Source organism: Protopterus annectens, chromosome 1.part1 (genome assembly GCF_019279795.1).
Source record: "Protopterus annectens isolate FY-2018-M chromosome 1.part1, PAN1.0, whole genome shotgun sequence".
In the NCBI taxonomy this organism is placed as follows: Eukaryota; Metazoa; Chordata; order Ceratodontiformes; family Protopteridae; genus Protopterus; species Protopterus annectens.
The window spans coordinates 629,442,857-629,458,891 of NC_056726.1; the positions used below are offsets into that span (position 1 = coordinate 629,442,857).

Sequence of the window (16,035 nt, forward strand, 5' to 3'; positions counted from 1 at the left end):
TTACTTGGCTATTGGCTCTGAGGCCCTTACAAGCCTAGCCAAGAATTTGGTCCATGTTTGGACAAGTCAGCACCCAATGCACCTGTTCAGCAGGGACAGAGGTGGAATCCCAGTGGTGTATTTTCCCCCACCCAGTTATCCAGGTTGCACTTAAAAAGGGTTAATGAGGTACTCTGCTTCATGTGAAGAGGAAGTCTATTCCACAAAAGAGGAGTCTCTGGGCAGAAATGTGTCCCGCCAAGTCCTATTGATGTCATAGGCCAGGTTGAGGTCACGCATGAGGATTACTCGAATGGAGCTTGAATTGCGAATATGCAGCAGTCCCATCAAGGTTGAGATTGCTTTGCATGCCAGACAGATGTCACCTCTGAGGAGTCTGTATGAGACTGAGTAGAGGGACAGGGCTTTTAGCCTATCTGTGTAGGGTAGATGTTTGAGGCCCTGGATTCTCCTGGTGAGGAATCTCTAAGGTTACTCTAGTTGCTGCATGTGTTTTGTGAGGTACATGCCAAAAGGAGCATTGTACTCAATAATGAGTCTTATAAGGGAAGAATACAGGGATGTTATGACATTCTTGTCCCTGAATAAGATACCCTTCCTAATGAGGTGGGCCATGTAGAATGTTTTCCATACAACTGAGGCAATATGGTGGTCAAAAGTCAGTTTTCTATCAACCTGGGTGCCCAAGTCCCTCATAACTGATTGTGTGCTTAGGATCTTGTTATTAATGTGAGAATTTGTGGGGACATCACTATCCCAAAATGGGATGATAATGCAATTTTTGGCATTCAGTTTGAGACCATGTTTCTGGCACCAGTCATTTGTTTGGGTGAGACCCTCTTGGAGGATGTCCACATTGCTAGGGGAATTGATGACTGCACCCAGCTTGCAGTCATCTGCAAACCTGATCAGCCATAGCCAACTGGTTTTGGCCTGCACCTCAGAAAAGTATATCTCAAACAACAGAGACCCCAAGACCGATTCCTGGGGTACACCACTCATTACAGGTGTACTGCTTGAGGTGGCTTCCCCTATTTTGACTAGGTGGTTTCTATCAGTAAGCCAGTTTGCTACCCATCTGGTAACATATGGACTGATGCCTTGTTGAGAGAGTTTATCTATTATACCCAAGTGGGGAATAGTATCAAAATCTTTGACCAGATCAAGTTAGGTGGTGTGCACTATCTTCCATGGTTTTGGTGACTGTCTCAAAGAAGTCGACCAAATTTAACAGGTATGACCTCCCCTTGACAAAACCAAACTGTGTGGAATCAAGTGTTTGGAGGTTGCCAATGTCCTTGTTAAAGAGGTCCATGATAATCCGTTCCATGGTCTTGCAGATCAGATTAGTTAGGCTGATGGGTCTATAATTCCTTGGATCAGTGGACACTCCATCTTTGTGCAAAGGGATGACAATGGCTGTCCTCCACTTGACTGTGATAAAGCCGATACTCAGGCTTTGGTTGAATACGGTGCCTAATGGTGCTGCAAGTTCCTGACTGAGTTCATGTAGGATGCAGCCTGGGATGTTATCAGGTCTCATGGAGGCTGTATTTTGTGCCTTTGAGAGGGCAGTGATGACTTGCTCCCTAGAGATAAGGTAAAGGGGGGAAGGTGCTAGGGTTGTCCTGATTTACTGACGGGGGAGAGATGAGTGAAGTTTTCCCTGAATCTGTCTGCCAGAAGGTTGGCTATATCTACGGCATTTGTGTATGTGGGGTCTTTGACCACTCATTCTGAGTGCTTCCTTTGAGATTGTGAACATATGTGAAGAAAGTCTTATGATTGTCTTTAGTAGAGGTGGCCAATTTAGACTCAAACTTTGCTTTGGCGGATTTCACTAGTGCTCTTATTTGCTTGTTCAGGCTAAGGACAGATTGCTTCCAATTAGGCACCGGCTCCTTCTTGGTCCTGGACAGCAATTTTTTCCTTTTATTATAGAATTTATTTATTGCAGATGTCCACCAGACAGGTATACTCTTCCTTGAGGAGGAGGATTTGTCCTTTCGGGTATTCCTGATTCCATGCAGCCATATAAATGCACATATAGTACTTTGGTGTAGGTTTGGATATGTGTGCCAATTCCTATGGGGGGGGGGGTTGTATAGCTGTTTATACCTTCACTCAGAGGTTGTAATCAGCTTTGGAATTTTTTTTTTGTTTGACCCTAGCTGGGGGGGGGGGGGGGGGAGTCAGGGGAGATGGTGTCTTCAAAAGTGACTGCTTTGTGGTCAGATTGTACCAGGGAGGATGACACTGTAGAGATGCTGCAGTGGTAACTCATGTTGGTTAATACCAAGTCCAAGACATTATCACCTCTTGTGGGGGTGTCGACCAGGTGGTCCAAGGCATTTCCATTGCCGAAATCAAGGCATCTCTGGGCATTTGTGTTTTGGCACAAGTAGTTTTTCCAATCTATGGCTGAATAGTTAAAGTCACCCAGGATCAGGGTAAATGGTTGAATCTTGTTAGATTCACAGTGGGCCAGATAAGTGGAGTGGGCATCTTGAGTCAAAGTTGGGGGCCTGCAGCTATCTATGATTTGAATAGGGGTCTTGTCAATGGTTAGCTGCACCTGAAGTGTCTCCTGTGCGTCCTACTGTTTGACCAGCCTGGAGGTGTGTATGTCTTTAATATATATTGAAACTCCACCTACTTTGGCTTTGCTGCCCACGGTTTGGGGTCTGAATGTATGATAGGATGAGTAACCTGGTATACTTGGGGTGCTCTCCGCAGCTTTGAACTAGGTTTCTCTGACTGCACAAATGTCAGCATCTTCCAGGGTTAAGAATGCTTGCAATGAGTGCAGTTTCATGTTTAGATTCCTAGCGTTTAGCAGCAAGACGTTTAATTTGCGTTTTGATGAAATTTTCATGTTGTTAGTTTTGACCTCATGGCATTGCCTAAAAAAAGGCAACAGCCTTTGCCAGAAGCCTGAAGCCCAAGGGAGACAGATGCAGGCCATCTCTGGCAAAGCATTGTGGTCTGTCAATTATGTCTTCACAGGATTTCAGGTACTGGATCCCCTTGGAATGATACCAGAAACTAAGCCAGTTGCTAAAGTCAATCATTTTCTGTTTGTATTGAGGCATCATTCAGGGCGACAGTAGAATGTTGCTTAAGGCTAGGGACATACCTGCCTGAGACATATATTCAGTGAGCTCGATTATGTCTCTCTTCATATAGTCCAGGGAGGTACATCTCAAGTCATTCACACCAACATGGACTATGACAGAGTCAAAACAGTACCTGTTGTTGACAGACAGTCAATACTGTTCATGCAACAGTGTTATCATTGCAATGGTTGAAAGGTACTGCTAACGTAATAAAATATAACCTTTCTGTAAATATTAGAAAATGTACGAAAATATCTGTTATTGCATTAGTAGTCAAGCACTGAAACCTATTTTATATTCAGATTTCTCTAAATGATACTACAGACTTTATCAGGTTCATATCAACAAATGTATGTGATTGTGCATGTTCTATTGTCTGCAATTGTTTTAAAATATTAATGTGATAATTTGGTACATAACCTAACATCTGTTGTGTTTCAGGTAATGTGGCTTACCGCACTGTGGTTTGTTCTCTCAGTCCTTGGTTAAAAATGTACATAAAATTGATAAAGTCTAACACAGACGAACAGGAAACAATTACATGACCCCAGCTAATACTTTGCTTGTGTTTAAGATATCAATCCCTTTGCTAGTATCCCTTTAAGCACCAGAGTCACTTTTTAGCAAGACTCTTGAATGGTCCAGACCATTTAAAGAAAGTGATGATTATCATACATTTTCTGGTTTGCTTGGACATTTTGTAACCTCATAATTAGTTATTATATCAGTTTACAGAACACAGGAGTGGTAAACTCCTGCATTAGCTATGGGGACTAGCTACAGCTGTCAAAAACATTTCTACCAGTACCCGTTTGGTTAAACAGGTTGCAGGTTCATGTCTTACTCAAAAGCAAGGGCAATTCATAAACCACATCCCTTGTGTTAATGCTATGACAACAAACTGGAATGTTAAAAGGAGCAGAGCACTTGTGAAAACTGTTTGCAAAACCATACATGAATGTTTTAAATTCACAATTAAGTTTAATCCATGAAAAAAGTAGATAAGGCAAGCATCTTACACAATTCTTACATTATAAATGGGTGAGGAATGTTATAGTAGGAATTCTTAATTCTGTTATGCTGCAATAAACATATCACACATCTCACTAATAATCTTTACCTACATATCTGTTACAGCCAAACAACTGTCTAGTTATTACACTTGTGTAATATTAGAGAGTGGCTTCTGATGGTCCCACACTAGGGACTTATGGCAAACCTGCTGAATGATAAAAAATGAAAATTTTCATCTAGCAGTACTATTGGCAGATACCCCACTGAAGAATGTATATGGCAATGGAAGGTAAGTGTCTAGTAAATCCTTGACAGTGTTGTCAGGTAGTAGAGGTGAAATTTAAAGCTTTGTTCTTGAGGTAACTTAAAGTCACATGGCAAATATACCCATAAATTAAATCCATGTAGCCTGTGCCCTGTACTCTGTATCATTTTATGCCTTACACCCCTAGGAGTTTAAAGAAACAAAGAAATACAAAATATTAACTATCCCTTTTGAAGAAAGTTAACATGGTCTTACCTAATATTCAACAAAACATAACACTGATCGTTGAAACAAATAGCTTTTAAATCTCCAAACTGTGTTACTGTTGTCATCCTGTGAAAAGTACATTACTTCACGATATTTACGACAAATGAACATGACTGAATCTGAATAAACACTGAACATTTCAAGTTGTTCAGAGTCTAACACTGTGGCAAGGAATAAACTGTGAAAAGAATGTCAAACTGAGAAACCATTTTTTTCACAACTAAGGAGTCTAAATTCTTCATTTGATAAAAAGGTATATTAAAAAATAAAACGTTTGTATACAGTTTGTCTTGCCGCCATAAAAAAACTACTAATGCAACAAGTTCATTTTATCAGCATCTAATAAGACTGACTTTCAAAACAACAGAAAAGACATGCATTTGTGCTTCATTTCATTAATAGGAATCATAAAATTACTAACCACAGCAAGATTCGATAGGTGCAGGGCATATCAGCTGTCTTCTGCCAAACAAAGCAGCTAAAAACATAACCCACATAAAACATGAAACTTAGCTCTGTTCAGTTCATACATTTGAACTGGCATTTCAGAAAGGGCATACAGCAAGCAAACCAGAAAAAAAACATACATATATATATATATATATATATATATATATGTATATATATATATATATATATATATATATATATATATATATATATATATATATATATATATGTATATATAGTTTAAACATGCATACCAAAATACACATGAATACAACTTTTAATTAAGGTCATTTATATTTTTATTTCTATTTTTTTACACATTGTTACAGTTTTGGCATGCATCTTATTCAATGAAATACAACTGTATATCTATATGGGTACCTTTCTACTCAACAAAATAGAAAAGCGAAGCTCTAGTCAAAGCAGAACTATTGGATGATTAAGTCTGTCAAAACAACACTCTGTAATGTTATAATCTGTACTTTCATTTTTGCAGACATATGTCAAACTATATTCTATTACTAACAGGCTATTTAACTGTTAAGATATGACGTAATTTTGCAAGTCAGTAAATGTCCCATTCAAGCAATTTGAAATTCACTACAGTCACTCTCACTACCATCACTTTACCTGTCCCTGAATGCAATGTGTTAAGCAGAAGCTGAAGAAACCCAGCAAACATAGTAGAAGAATCCAATGTGACAGTAATTAATAGCACATATCATGCACGCTGCTAAAATCCATTCCACACGAAACCGGATGCTTCGGTATACTCTCTAATCCATTTTACTATTAAAAAAACGACAACAATAAGACTGCATTTATTTTTTTTTTTGCTTTCTGACTTTCATCCACTACAGTCTGCAGCATCAACGCTATGGAGCAGTGACACAAACCACAAGGTTGTAAATGCTGTTGTCATCAAAACAAATCTCTGCAGAGAAGTGCAAGCATTGATTCCCATAGTAATCCATCCATAAGTATCCCGAGAAGTATTACATATTCTCCATCTATAGAAGGCACTAATGATTATATGAGCTCATTGTTAACTATCTTTCGCGAACAGGTGTAAATCCTAGCCTTCCTCTGCAGCTGACAGGAAACAAATGCTTTATATTCTCAGAGCTGATGCAGGGAGAAAAATTATGCACAGCCTCACGCATCTGAGCAATCAATAACTCTGGTGCAGCAATGATTTCCATTTAATAGCATACAACTGCTAAGGGTCATAATGGATTGCACATCACCTTAATATCTAAGATATAATGAACCCTTCAAGTATGTACACAAATAGTTAAAGCCATTATTTAATAGTATATTTTGAGTCTAGATGAAATGCATACATCTACGTATTTCATAAATGCACTAAACAGGGGTTAATAGGTACAGGAAAACAAATTAACACACATGAAAGAACCTGATGTCATGTACTAGAGCTTGCTAATTGAAATGACAGTACCAAAAACACAGCCTAAAAATTCAAAGATGTAAATCAGTTGAGGATGTAGATCAGAATGTACCATAGCAAGGCTGCTTAAATTATGTAAATCCCAAATGTTATTAAGAAAACTGGCGCATGTGGAAACAATTTTCTATTATTTCAGTCCTTTAGAAATCATCAGTGATTATACTATACAAGGTTTTCAAGATAATGCAAATAAATCACAAGAAAAAGCAGCTTGTACACCAGGGCAGAAGAAACATATTTCGTCTTTCTTATAGGGTGTTGCAAAATGCTTGACTCAAAGCTGGAAGAATACTCCAGATAAATAATCCTTTTAAGGCGAGCAGCAGTCGTGTGTTCCAGATAAGGAATCCTTTTACGGCAAGCAACAGTAAAACATATCAGACACAAAACAGCAAAGGAATTTGCTTCTCTCAATTGTCTAACACCTGGAGTTTTTAAAATGCTTAGCCCTTTTCTATCTTAGCCTTCCAAAACAAGCAGTTTTGGTTTTCCTAGTTCAAAAAATATAATCTCTCTGAATACAGTGGACTGCTTAGCTTATGAACACCAGTCAGCTGCTGTACAGATGAACTATTTTCTAATATACAGTTCTTTTTTTCTTTCGTTCTTTCTTTCTTCATTCACGCTTTGTTGACAAAGACTCAGGGCTGGCATTATGGACCACTTCGTCCATAAACCGCTGTATAGAGCAAATTCTAATACGTGATTACCTGACAGTTATCAATCTTATACACAGAAATTGCACACATTAGTATTAGTATATCTGCAGTACATAGTTTTACAAAATAATGATATGAATCAAGTAGTTATAGGGGTAACCAAGTGCTGATAAAAACGCTACACAATTTGCAGTCAGATATAAATGGCATACAAGAACTCTATCCAATGTAAATAAATGGATGCATGGCAGTAAACCGTGGCAAGTAAACAGCAGTAACATGCCAGCTGTTCATTAAATGTTTTTTTTCATTACTGGGTACTTCTTGCAAATACATACATATAGGTGAAAGTTTGGATTACATGGTACACTTAAGTCTTGGTACCAGTAAGATGGAATAAAACTGTGAAGATGTTAGACGTAGTAAAATCAGAAGATGAACAGTCAGGGAGTTAACATAATTCATTGGGTAGCAGGTCCTGCAAAGATGGGTCTGCAGTCAAGCAGGCTGTTACCTCACATTCCGCTGTAGTCTGGCATTAGTAGATCTGTTGCCATGTTAGGCTGTATTGTTAGTGAAGTACCACGGAGATGGGCCTGAAGTCGAGCAGGCTCTTACCCCACATTCTGCTGAAGTCTGGCATTACTAGATCTATTGCCATGTTAGGCTGGATTGTTAGTGGAGTACCAGAGAGATGGGCCTGAAGTTGAGCTATTACCTTACATTCTGCTGAAGTCTAGCATTACTAGATCTGTTGCCATGCTAGGCTGTGTTAGTTTTCGAGAGATATGACTTCCTGCAAAAAGCAGGAAAAAACAGCAGTTATGTCTTCTTATGCAGGAAATGAATAAACCCTGGTGAATAAAGATATGGTCATTAATACCACCTACAGAAATGAAGCAAGGTAGTTATCAATAAGCAAATGTTGATAGGAAAATCTAAAGGAAAAAGGGAAGCCACTACTCTATTTGCAAAATGTGCACCCGTTTTGGAAAAGATGAATGAGATTGAGAGGGGAAAACTTCATTACTGTTTATGGAGCTTGTTTATGGTGGATTTAACTCATGGAATATGAATGCTGGGCTGAAGTCAAATTCCAAAGGGACCAAATTCATAGACAAGTGTTAGATGGCTACCCAGGGAGCTAGAGATCTGTAATTTGGGCTGGTTGTATCGTCTAGAAGGTAGGGTGCAGCACTCTTTTTAGTTTTAGATATGTTTACTGGAAATGATTTGGTGGTAACTATGTGAGAAGATTAGTCAAGTTATTTTGTATAATGGAGTATGAAGGACAAATGTTGAACTCCCAAAATAATTAGGTAATGTGTCTAAAGACGTGCTGTGAGGTTTAGGTCTGCAGTAACACTATTTATACAATCAGAAAACAATGAGTCTTGGAGCTGATCCTCAGGAAGTCCTAAAACTACTGTGATTTTGCCTGATATGCTTTGATGATCTTTAATTTTAATTACATGAGCATTTAATTAGCTAGTACACCAGGAATAGCCAGCTGGAGATAGTCCAATGCCCACGTATGTTGAAAGAAGGAGATGATTAAGAATGTCATTGCCTTCTTTCTGTTAATAACCTTGGCTTTGAAAGTGGTCCTTCTCCTGAGTGCATTAAATCAGATCTGAGGAAGTCCACAGGGTAGTTACTGTGCTATAACCTCATCTAAATCCAATGCTGATTCAGCATAATAATGACATAATTATTAAGAAAGCTTAGAAGTTGCTCCCAGATGATTCTTTCTTCACTCTGCTAATGTTGGAAAAAGCCATACAGTCCCAAAGTCATTACTGCCTTTTTTTTAATTAATGACCGTGGATGATTTTAAATAGGCTGGGAATGTTCTGGACATGAATGGCAAAATTATTGGATGAATGAAAACTTCCAGATACAGGTTACTCACAGTTAGTCTCAGGAAACATGGTGTATTCTTTGACTACACCTGTTGTGTCTGCAGTTTGTTCATCAGCATTTTTACTAGTTAGAATGAATGTAGAAAGAGCTGTAAGGTTTCAGAAGAAATATAGTTAGAAATTTTAGATAAGGGAGTAAAAGAACTAACTTTGACGTGTGTTTAAAGATGTTTTTAAATGCTTTTAACATCATCAAATAGAAGAGACAGTGCTTAGGGATTTGAAATTATGTTAGATATTAGGGCTTTGTTATTTAACTTGAATTCTTATCATTACCAGAGCCAGTGCTGGCTCAATCTAGCAAAAGGTGCCTGTCCTAACACACGCAAATATTGAAATGAATTTCTATACCAGCATTTCAAAATTTTACTACAGGAAAAATATGTAGGAATTGCACTTCTCCATCGCTCCCCTTAACACTTTGCACCAGTGGAGGATGGCCGCCTTTGCCCTGTCCCTGCTATGCTTCTGATTACTACCCTCTCACCATTGCCATGTATTCCCCCTTAACCCTTAGATAGTCTTCAATACTTCATCTTGTCAGTAGCAATTATTCCAACTTGTCATCCAGTCCTCTTTCTTGTATTTTCCTTCTTCTGATGGTGTTTTTTGAAGGTCACTTGGGACAAAGGTATTTGTCAATGTAGCTGTGTTGATGTCATGGCCTTTATATGCATTTTTTTTCTTATCCCCTAGTAAAAATTCTTCAGTGGTAGTGCAATTCTTTACAGGGAAAAGCTTGGGACTGAGGAGACGACTGCTGCTGCTTTTATGTGTTTATAAGCTCATGATGCAGTCGTGTACTAGTGGGCCGTGAAAACACTGGATGCTGTTGCTGTATGTCTTTATCTGTCAGTTTGTTTGTCAGGCTTCACTGAAGATTCTCATTTAACTTACGTCTTTACAAAGGAGAAAACTGTCTGAGATAGATTGGAATTGGTGGTAAGCTATTGGAGAACTCTCCTGATTCGGGTTAGGTACATGTCTACAAGAGATTTAAAGCATTTACTGTGTGCCCTAGGTTCACAATACCTGAGTTTATTGAGTTCACAATGGGTTTATTACTGACTTATGAAGAGGAGAAGAAAGAATTAGGTGATACACCTGTAGGGATGAATGACTCTGTATTACTACCTACTGTTACTCTGTAGATTAACCAGCCAATCCTGTGGTTATCCTGGTCCTGGAGAAAGGTCTATCTAGAAGGCACGGAGGTGGTGTTCACCAAGGAGAAGAATAAGCACCGCCTCCTTTTTGGTGATTGATTGACTACTGTCTTCTGAAGTAGCATTTGTCTGACAAATAGAAACAAAATTGATGGAAGATAACTTAGTCCACAGAGTATACCCATATCTATAACTTCTGGATAAGCTGCATATCCTACATTTCCAAGAGTTTATTTCTTTATTTCACCTAGCATAACAATAACCTGAGGTCCGAGGTACATACCATAAAAGGCTGAAGTTGTTTACTTTTTCTGCACCTCAGCAGATTCTTGCCATGAAAGTATTTTTATGATTCTGAACTTATTTTATGTCAGAATTTGTATTTGTATCTCTGATCTGTAATGTTTTTTATTCTATGGTATGTAATAATTTATTTTAATGTATTTTTAGTTTTTACGTAATGGAGGCTTTCTCCCAAAGCCTCCACTGAAAAGGGTCATCTCGCCTAATTGGACTTTCCTGGTAAACAAATGTAAAATAAATAAACAAATAAATGTTAGTATATATTTGTCTGAATACTATACCTCTCAGTTCTACTTGTTTGTATGCATACATAGATGCTTTGTGTGTACTGCTTATACTATTTTATACATTTATCTCCGTTCTGATTCATGTATGCTTTTGAAATGATCTTTTACTCTTTGTTGCTGGAAACCTAGAAGTGAACAGATTTTTACTATCTGTATACTTCATATGCTCTTTTATTTGATTATACTGTGCTTCAGAATATGTATAAATAAAGGGCTACTTCGTTCAGTCTTCATCTATACTACACGTCTGACCTTACTAGACTTACTGCATATTATTTTTTACTACTTATAATATGTTTATCTCTTTTCTGCCAGCAAGTACGGGAGTAGAATGACCTTGCTATTTTTTCATTTTTAACACTTGCTATAACTGTTATTATGCAAATATGTAGCTTTTCTTTCTAGCAGCCACTGAAATTAGGCTATACCAGTCAAACTATTCCAGCTGACAAAAAAAAAAAAAACAAATAAATAAATACATAGGCACATAATATTAATCAAGTCACTCAGCAACCTTTTTGTGAAAAGAATATTCCAGTGTGTCTCTCATGAACCTTCTACCTTTTGGTTAAGTTTGAATCTTTTTATTTTCAGCTCTGTTTCAGGCAATGTAAATTCCATTGGGGCACTTAAATGCTTGTATTATTCCCCCACCAACTCCTTTTATTAAAGAACATTTAGATTTCACTCTAGTAACCTTGCTTTATCTGGATTAATATGGATATGGGTAAAGAATATGAACTATTTTATTGCCATCCTCTTTACAGCATTCAACCTGTCTTTATGGAGAAAATGAGATCTCTACAAGCACACTCTATAGCTCTGTTGCTGCCTTAGCAGTTCTCTGCACAGATAAATAATAATGTCTCCACTTCTGCTGGTGGTGGTTAAAAGAAAAACTGTACCACAGTCAAATTACAGTGATATTACACATACTGTCACAAATCCTGCCGTCTTTGATACTTTGCTTCATAAACATGATGTCATATACCTGCCCCATTTCATAGCCTTGAGTCAGGAAAAAATGATACACTCTTCCTTCCGTATCTTCTAAAATGTCATTTAAATAGCAAGTGAAAAGGCCTGGTCACAGTACTAGCCCTTGTGGCAATCTACTGTTTACCTGTGAGTAACTTAAATTTATTAGAACACTGTCTGTCCTTTTGTCAAGCCAATGCTACATCCATATTGTTAGTTTATGCCAGTGTGTGACAATAGGTGGGTTTTAACAATTTTTCCAAAATCTGGATATGAGATATCATGGTTATGCTGTGCTTTTTCGATTTTGCAGAAACTAGTGCCATTAAAATGTACTATTTTTATTCCAGAATAGATGGTATACGAGTGCAAAAAAAAATGAAATATTAGTTTGAAGTATCAGCTCTGGATAAGAGACAATGTCTCCTGATATAGAAAAGCACTTTTGGCTGAGCATATGATCAGGCTGTATCATATGGGTTGGTTTCATGGGAGCTACTGCAAGGCAAAAACTCATCTACTAAGATAGAATCTCTGCGCTGGTAAGACAATCCATTGATTCCGAGCTGCTGATCTGATTATGGTATACACGGTGCATGCATACTTTAGTAGTCAAGACAGCAGACCAAAGGACAAGAGGTTATAAGGTTTAGAGAGACCAGAAGTACACTGAATGATATTTATAGTGCTTGTTGATGACTGCCTGTCAAATGGTTAGTGTAAGGAAGACTGACAGAAAGAAAGAGAGAGAGAAGAATAGGCTTATTCAAGTTCATATTGTTATTTTATACAACTGAGTATATGTATGTATGTATATATATATATATATATATATATATATATATATATATATATATATATAAGCATTAGACTATTTTCAAAACAAGTGAGAAAAAACAAATTTCTAAAAAAAGCAAAATAGATCATAATCCTAAAATATTGAATTATGCCACTTAAAAAACAGTATAGCTAAATTAACAAGAGCAAACCAAAAATGTTCTTGACTAAAATAATTTTTTCTGCATATTGTATTTAAAAAGCAAGGGAATGACCAGGATTATGGATACAGCATATAATAATATAGTAATCTTCTGGGCAAAACAGTAAAATAAACTTTTAGCAGTTTCAGGGAATGCACAATAAAATACACATGCATATACAATAACAAAAATAATAATCCTGGCCTTCAGTGAGACTTAATTTTCTTCCAAATATAAGACAAAATTGAGAGTACCATACCTGTTATTGGTCATATATCATAAAAAATTGTATAAGGATTTTTAGCAAAGCCAGAATAAACTTTTATTATTAAAACAGGTAAAATAAAATCTTCCTTAACATAATTCTTGTTACCTCATTTCAAGTAATATCTTGTGGAATTCAGAGTAGCAAGGTCTCCTAACAGAAAGGTTTAATTTTTCTGAATTATCATTGAAGGAAAAAATGTCAATTTCAGGACCCAAATAAAGAGAAGAATCAGCCTAATCCAGCAGCAATTGACCTTTTATCTACCAGTTAACCTCTCACAGATAAAAGAAAATCCATTGCCTTTGTTTTTGAAACAACAATTCTCACATAATATGTACAAGGTAATCCTTATACGTTTAGGAAATCAGCTTATAACGATTCTAGAGTCTGATACTGCCAACATCATACACTACACATCACGCACATAAATATAGAAAATATAAACAAAATAATGTACCTAACAGAGGAACTTGGGGAACCCTTTTTTAGGTGTGCACAGAAGGAATAACTTAATCCCACTTTAGTACAGCAACTTCTGCTTGGTAAACATGATATACACCTTTTAATAGTTTTAGAGCTAACCCCAGCTGGCATAAAGGAATAAGGATCTCCTTATCATGGACCATATCAAGCTCTTTGGACAGGTCATTCATTATAGGGTCAATAAATCCTACGATTTCTAAAACCATGCTGAAAGTAACATGATAACTTCTTACTACTTACTTTCACGAGTGAGTAGCTGTAATATTTTCCATTATTTTCAAATGGAAGTCTAGTAAGGTTACTGACTTGTATTACTACCTTAGCCTTACCACTCTTTTCAATACACACACTAAAACAGCCAGTCTTCCTTTCAATCAGAACTGTTTTATCATGACTAAAGAATTAAACAATTGAGTAAAAATTGGCCATAAAAAATAATTTAAAACAAAATTCAAAGAGACAAATCTATACCATCTAAAATTATTTGTAGTTTAGTAGCTATACCTTAAAAAAATAGATGCTCCTTATGCAATGAGAAAGTAGCACTCAGTTGGCCATTGTTTTATCAGAGCACATATCTAGTGTTGAAACATATATTAAAGTCTAGCCATTTCAGCATTGTGTTAATAAATCTTCACTTCAGCCTTATCATGTGAGCAATGCTGCATTCTATGAAATGATTCACAAAATGGTTTCCAGGTACTGGTTACAATACAGTTGCAAGAAGAACCTTTCATTCTTCCAAAAGCCTATTTTTTGGAAATATCTGTTTAAAAAATAGGTTTATAAAGGAATAGAATTTTTTAAATCTATGTCCTTTATGGGATTTTTATACACAGTTTTTTTCTTCTTCACTGACCCCTTCAGCTTAGCAACAAACTGCATAACTTTATGTCTGTTTGTCTGCTGAAATAGCTACTTCAGGAGCAAGAAATATCCATATACTGATGACATGTTTCAGAATGACCCATTTCTCAGTTATATCTGGGACTAGGAATAACCTTACTTTGCATTTCAAGTCACTAAAGTTCCTGTGAGATCCTAGCCTATTGCATAATGACATTACCATCTTAATCAAAAGCACAAACCACAGACAGTCTCTAATGTCCTCAAACAAAGCTTCACAAGTTAATTCATCTATTTCACCAGAACTCAATACCAGTTTACATTGTAAATTCAGTATGACAGTATCATGTGGGTAAAGAACAATGCTGTACAACCCCACTTCCATTATACATTGTAATATACAGGATCTAAAAAAAAGAGCCACTGTTGTTCAACATGGCTTTGCTGCTTAGCGAGTGTAAAATTAAAAAACGGTAAACCAAAAGAAACAAAGTAATGTCTGCGTGTGTGTGTGTGTGTGTGTGTGTGTGTGTGTGTGTGTGTGTGTGTATGTGTGTGCCTGTGTGTCTGGTGTGATCGTGTGTGTGTTTCTGTGTATATGAACATAATCAGTCTGTTCCTGTGTGTGTGTCTCTGTGTATATGAAGTTAATCAGTCTGTTCCTCTGCGCACGCATGTGTGTGAGCACGCGCATGTGCATATGTGCATTTGTGTATGTCTGTGTGTCTATGCATGTTTCTGATTAAACATGTTAGACTGCCTATGTTTGTGTGTGTCTGTGTCTCTGCCTGTGTTTGAGTGTAAGGGCAGTCATGAAAGAACGTAACATAAGAAGAGATGTCCTTCTGAACACTGCTGCAATACTAGAAACAGATGGGTTTTCACCATTGATTTTTGGCCTAGGTACCAAAGATTAAACCTACCCTGGAATATACATCTGACATATGACCTCAGCCTGTAAGCACAGGGTGTATAGAAGGATCATGATGTATGAGCATAAATCTCAGACTACTTCCAAGCCAGCAGCCTAAAGACATCAGAGAGCAAAAGTAGTCAGTTAACATGAAGAAAGTAGGGGGTAAGAGAAGACCCCTCTTGTCCTAGGGTCTGCCAGACATGGCAGGAGGAAAGGAGAAGGAAAGAAATACCAGAAAAGTAGAAGCAGGGTGGGAAGGAATACTGCACCAGTGATCAGTGGGACAACTACTTTTATGGTAAGTTCTAGAACTGTACTATGTCATGACTGAAATCACCTCTGCAGTATTCCAAACAGATGAGTGATTCACAGAACTTAAAGGAACAGATGGGAGGTTGATTAAGAATGATGAGAACTGTCCAAGAGTCCTGAAAGGACTAACCTAGTGAAAGCAGCCCTGGATCTTGAAAAAAGCATCTGTTCTGCACAACAGACCAGGTTGCAGCTTCCAGGATATTCTTGGCATCTACCCCTTTGTAGAAAGCAACACAGGAGGCTATTACTCTGCTACAGTGAGCCTGTTGACAGCTGGTCAAGGATTTGCCATGGTGCGAGTAGCAAAAGGAAATGGACTTCAAAATGCAGCT

General features: G+C 37.3%; 1 protein-coding gene across 21 annotated transcripts in view; it reads right to left on the reverse strand.

Moving 5' to 3' along the window:
- Nucleotides 1-16,035, reverse strand: part of LOC122806573 (regulating synaptic membrane exocytosis protein 1-like) — a 3,343,889-nt gene that overhangs the window by 1,645,869 nt on the left and 1,681,985 nt on the right. The window contains exons 1-2 of one of the 21 annotated variants that reach the window (XM_044077230.1): nucleotides 5,743-6,226; nucleotides 5,084-5,140 (exon numbers count right to left, since the gene is read on the reverse strand). The exons of the other annotated variants lie outside the window; for them this stretch is intronic. Of the exons in view, the coding sequence (XP_043933165.1) occupies nucleotides 5,084-5,140; nucleotides 5,743-5,794 (109 nt within the window). The 5' untranslated portion in view covers nucleotides 5,795-6,226. Of the gene's footprint in view, nucleotides 1-5,083; nucleotides 5,141-5,742; nucleotides 6,227-16,035 lie in introns of those variants that run through there. 21 annotated transcript variants of the gene reach the window in all.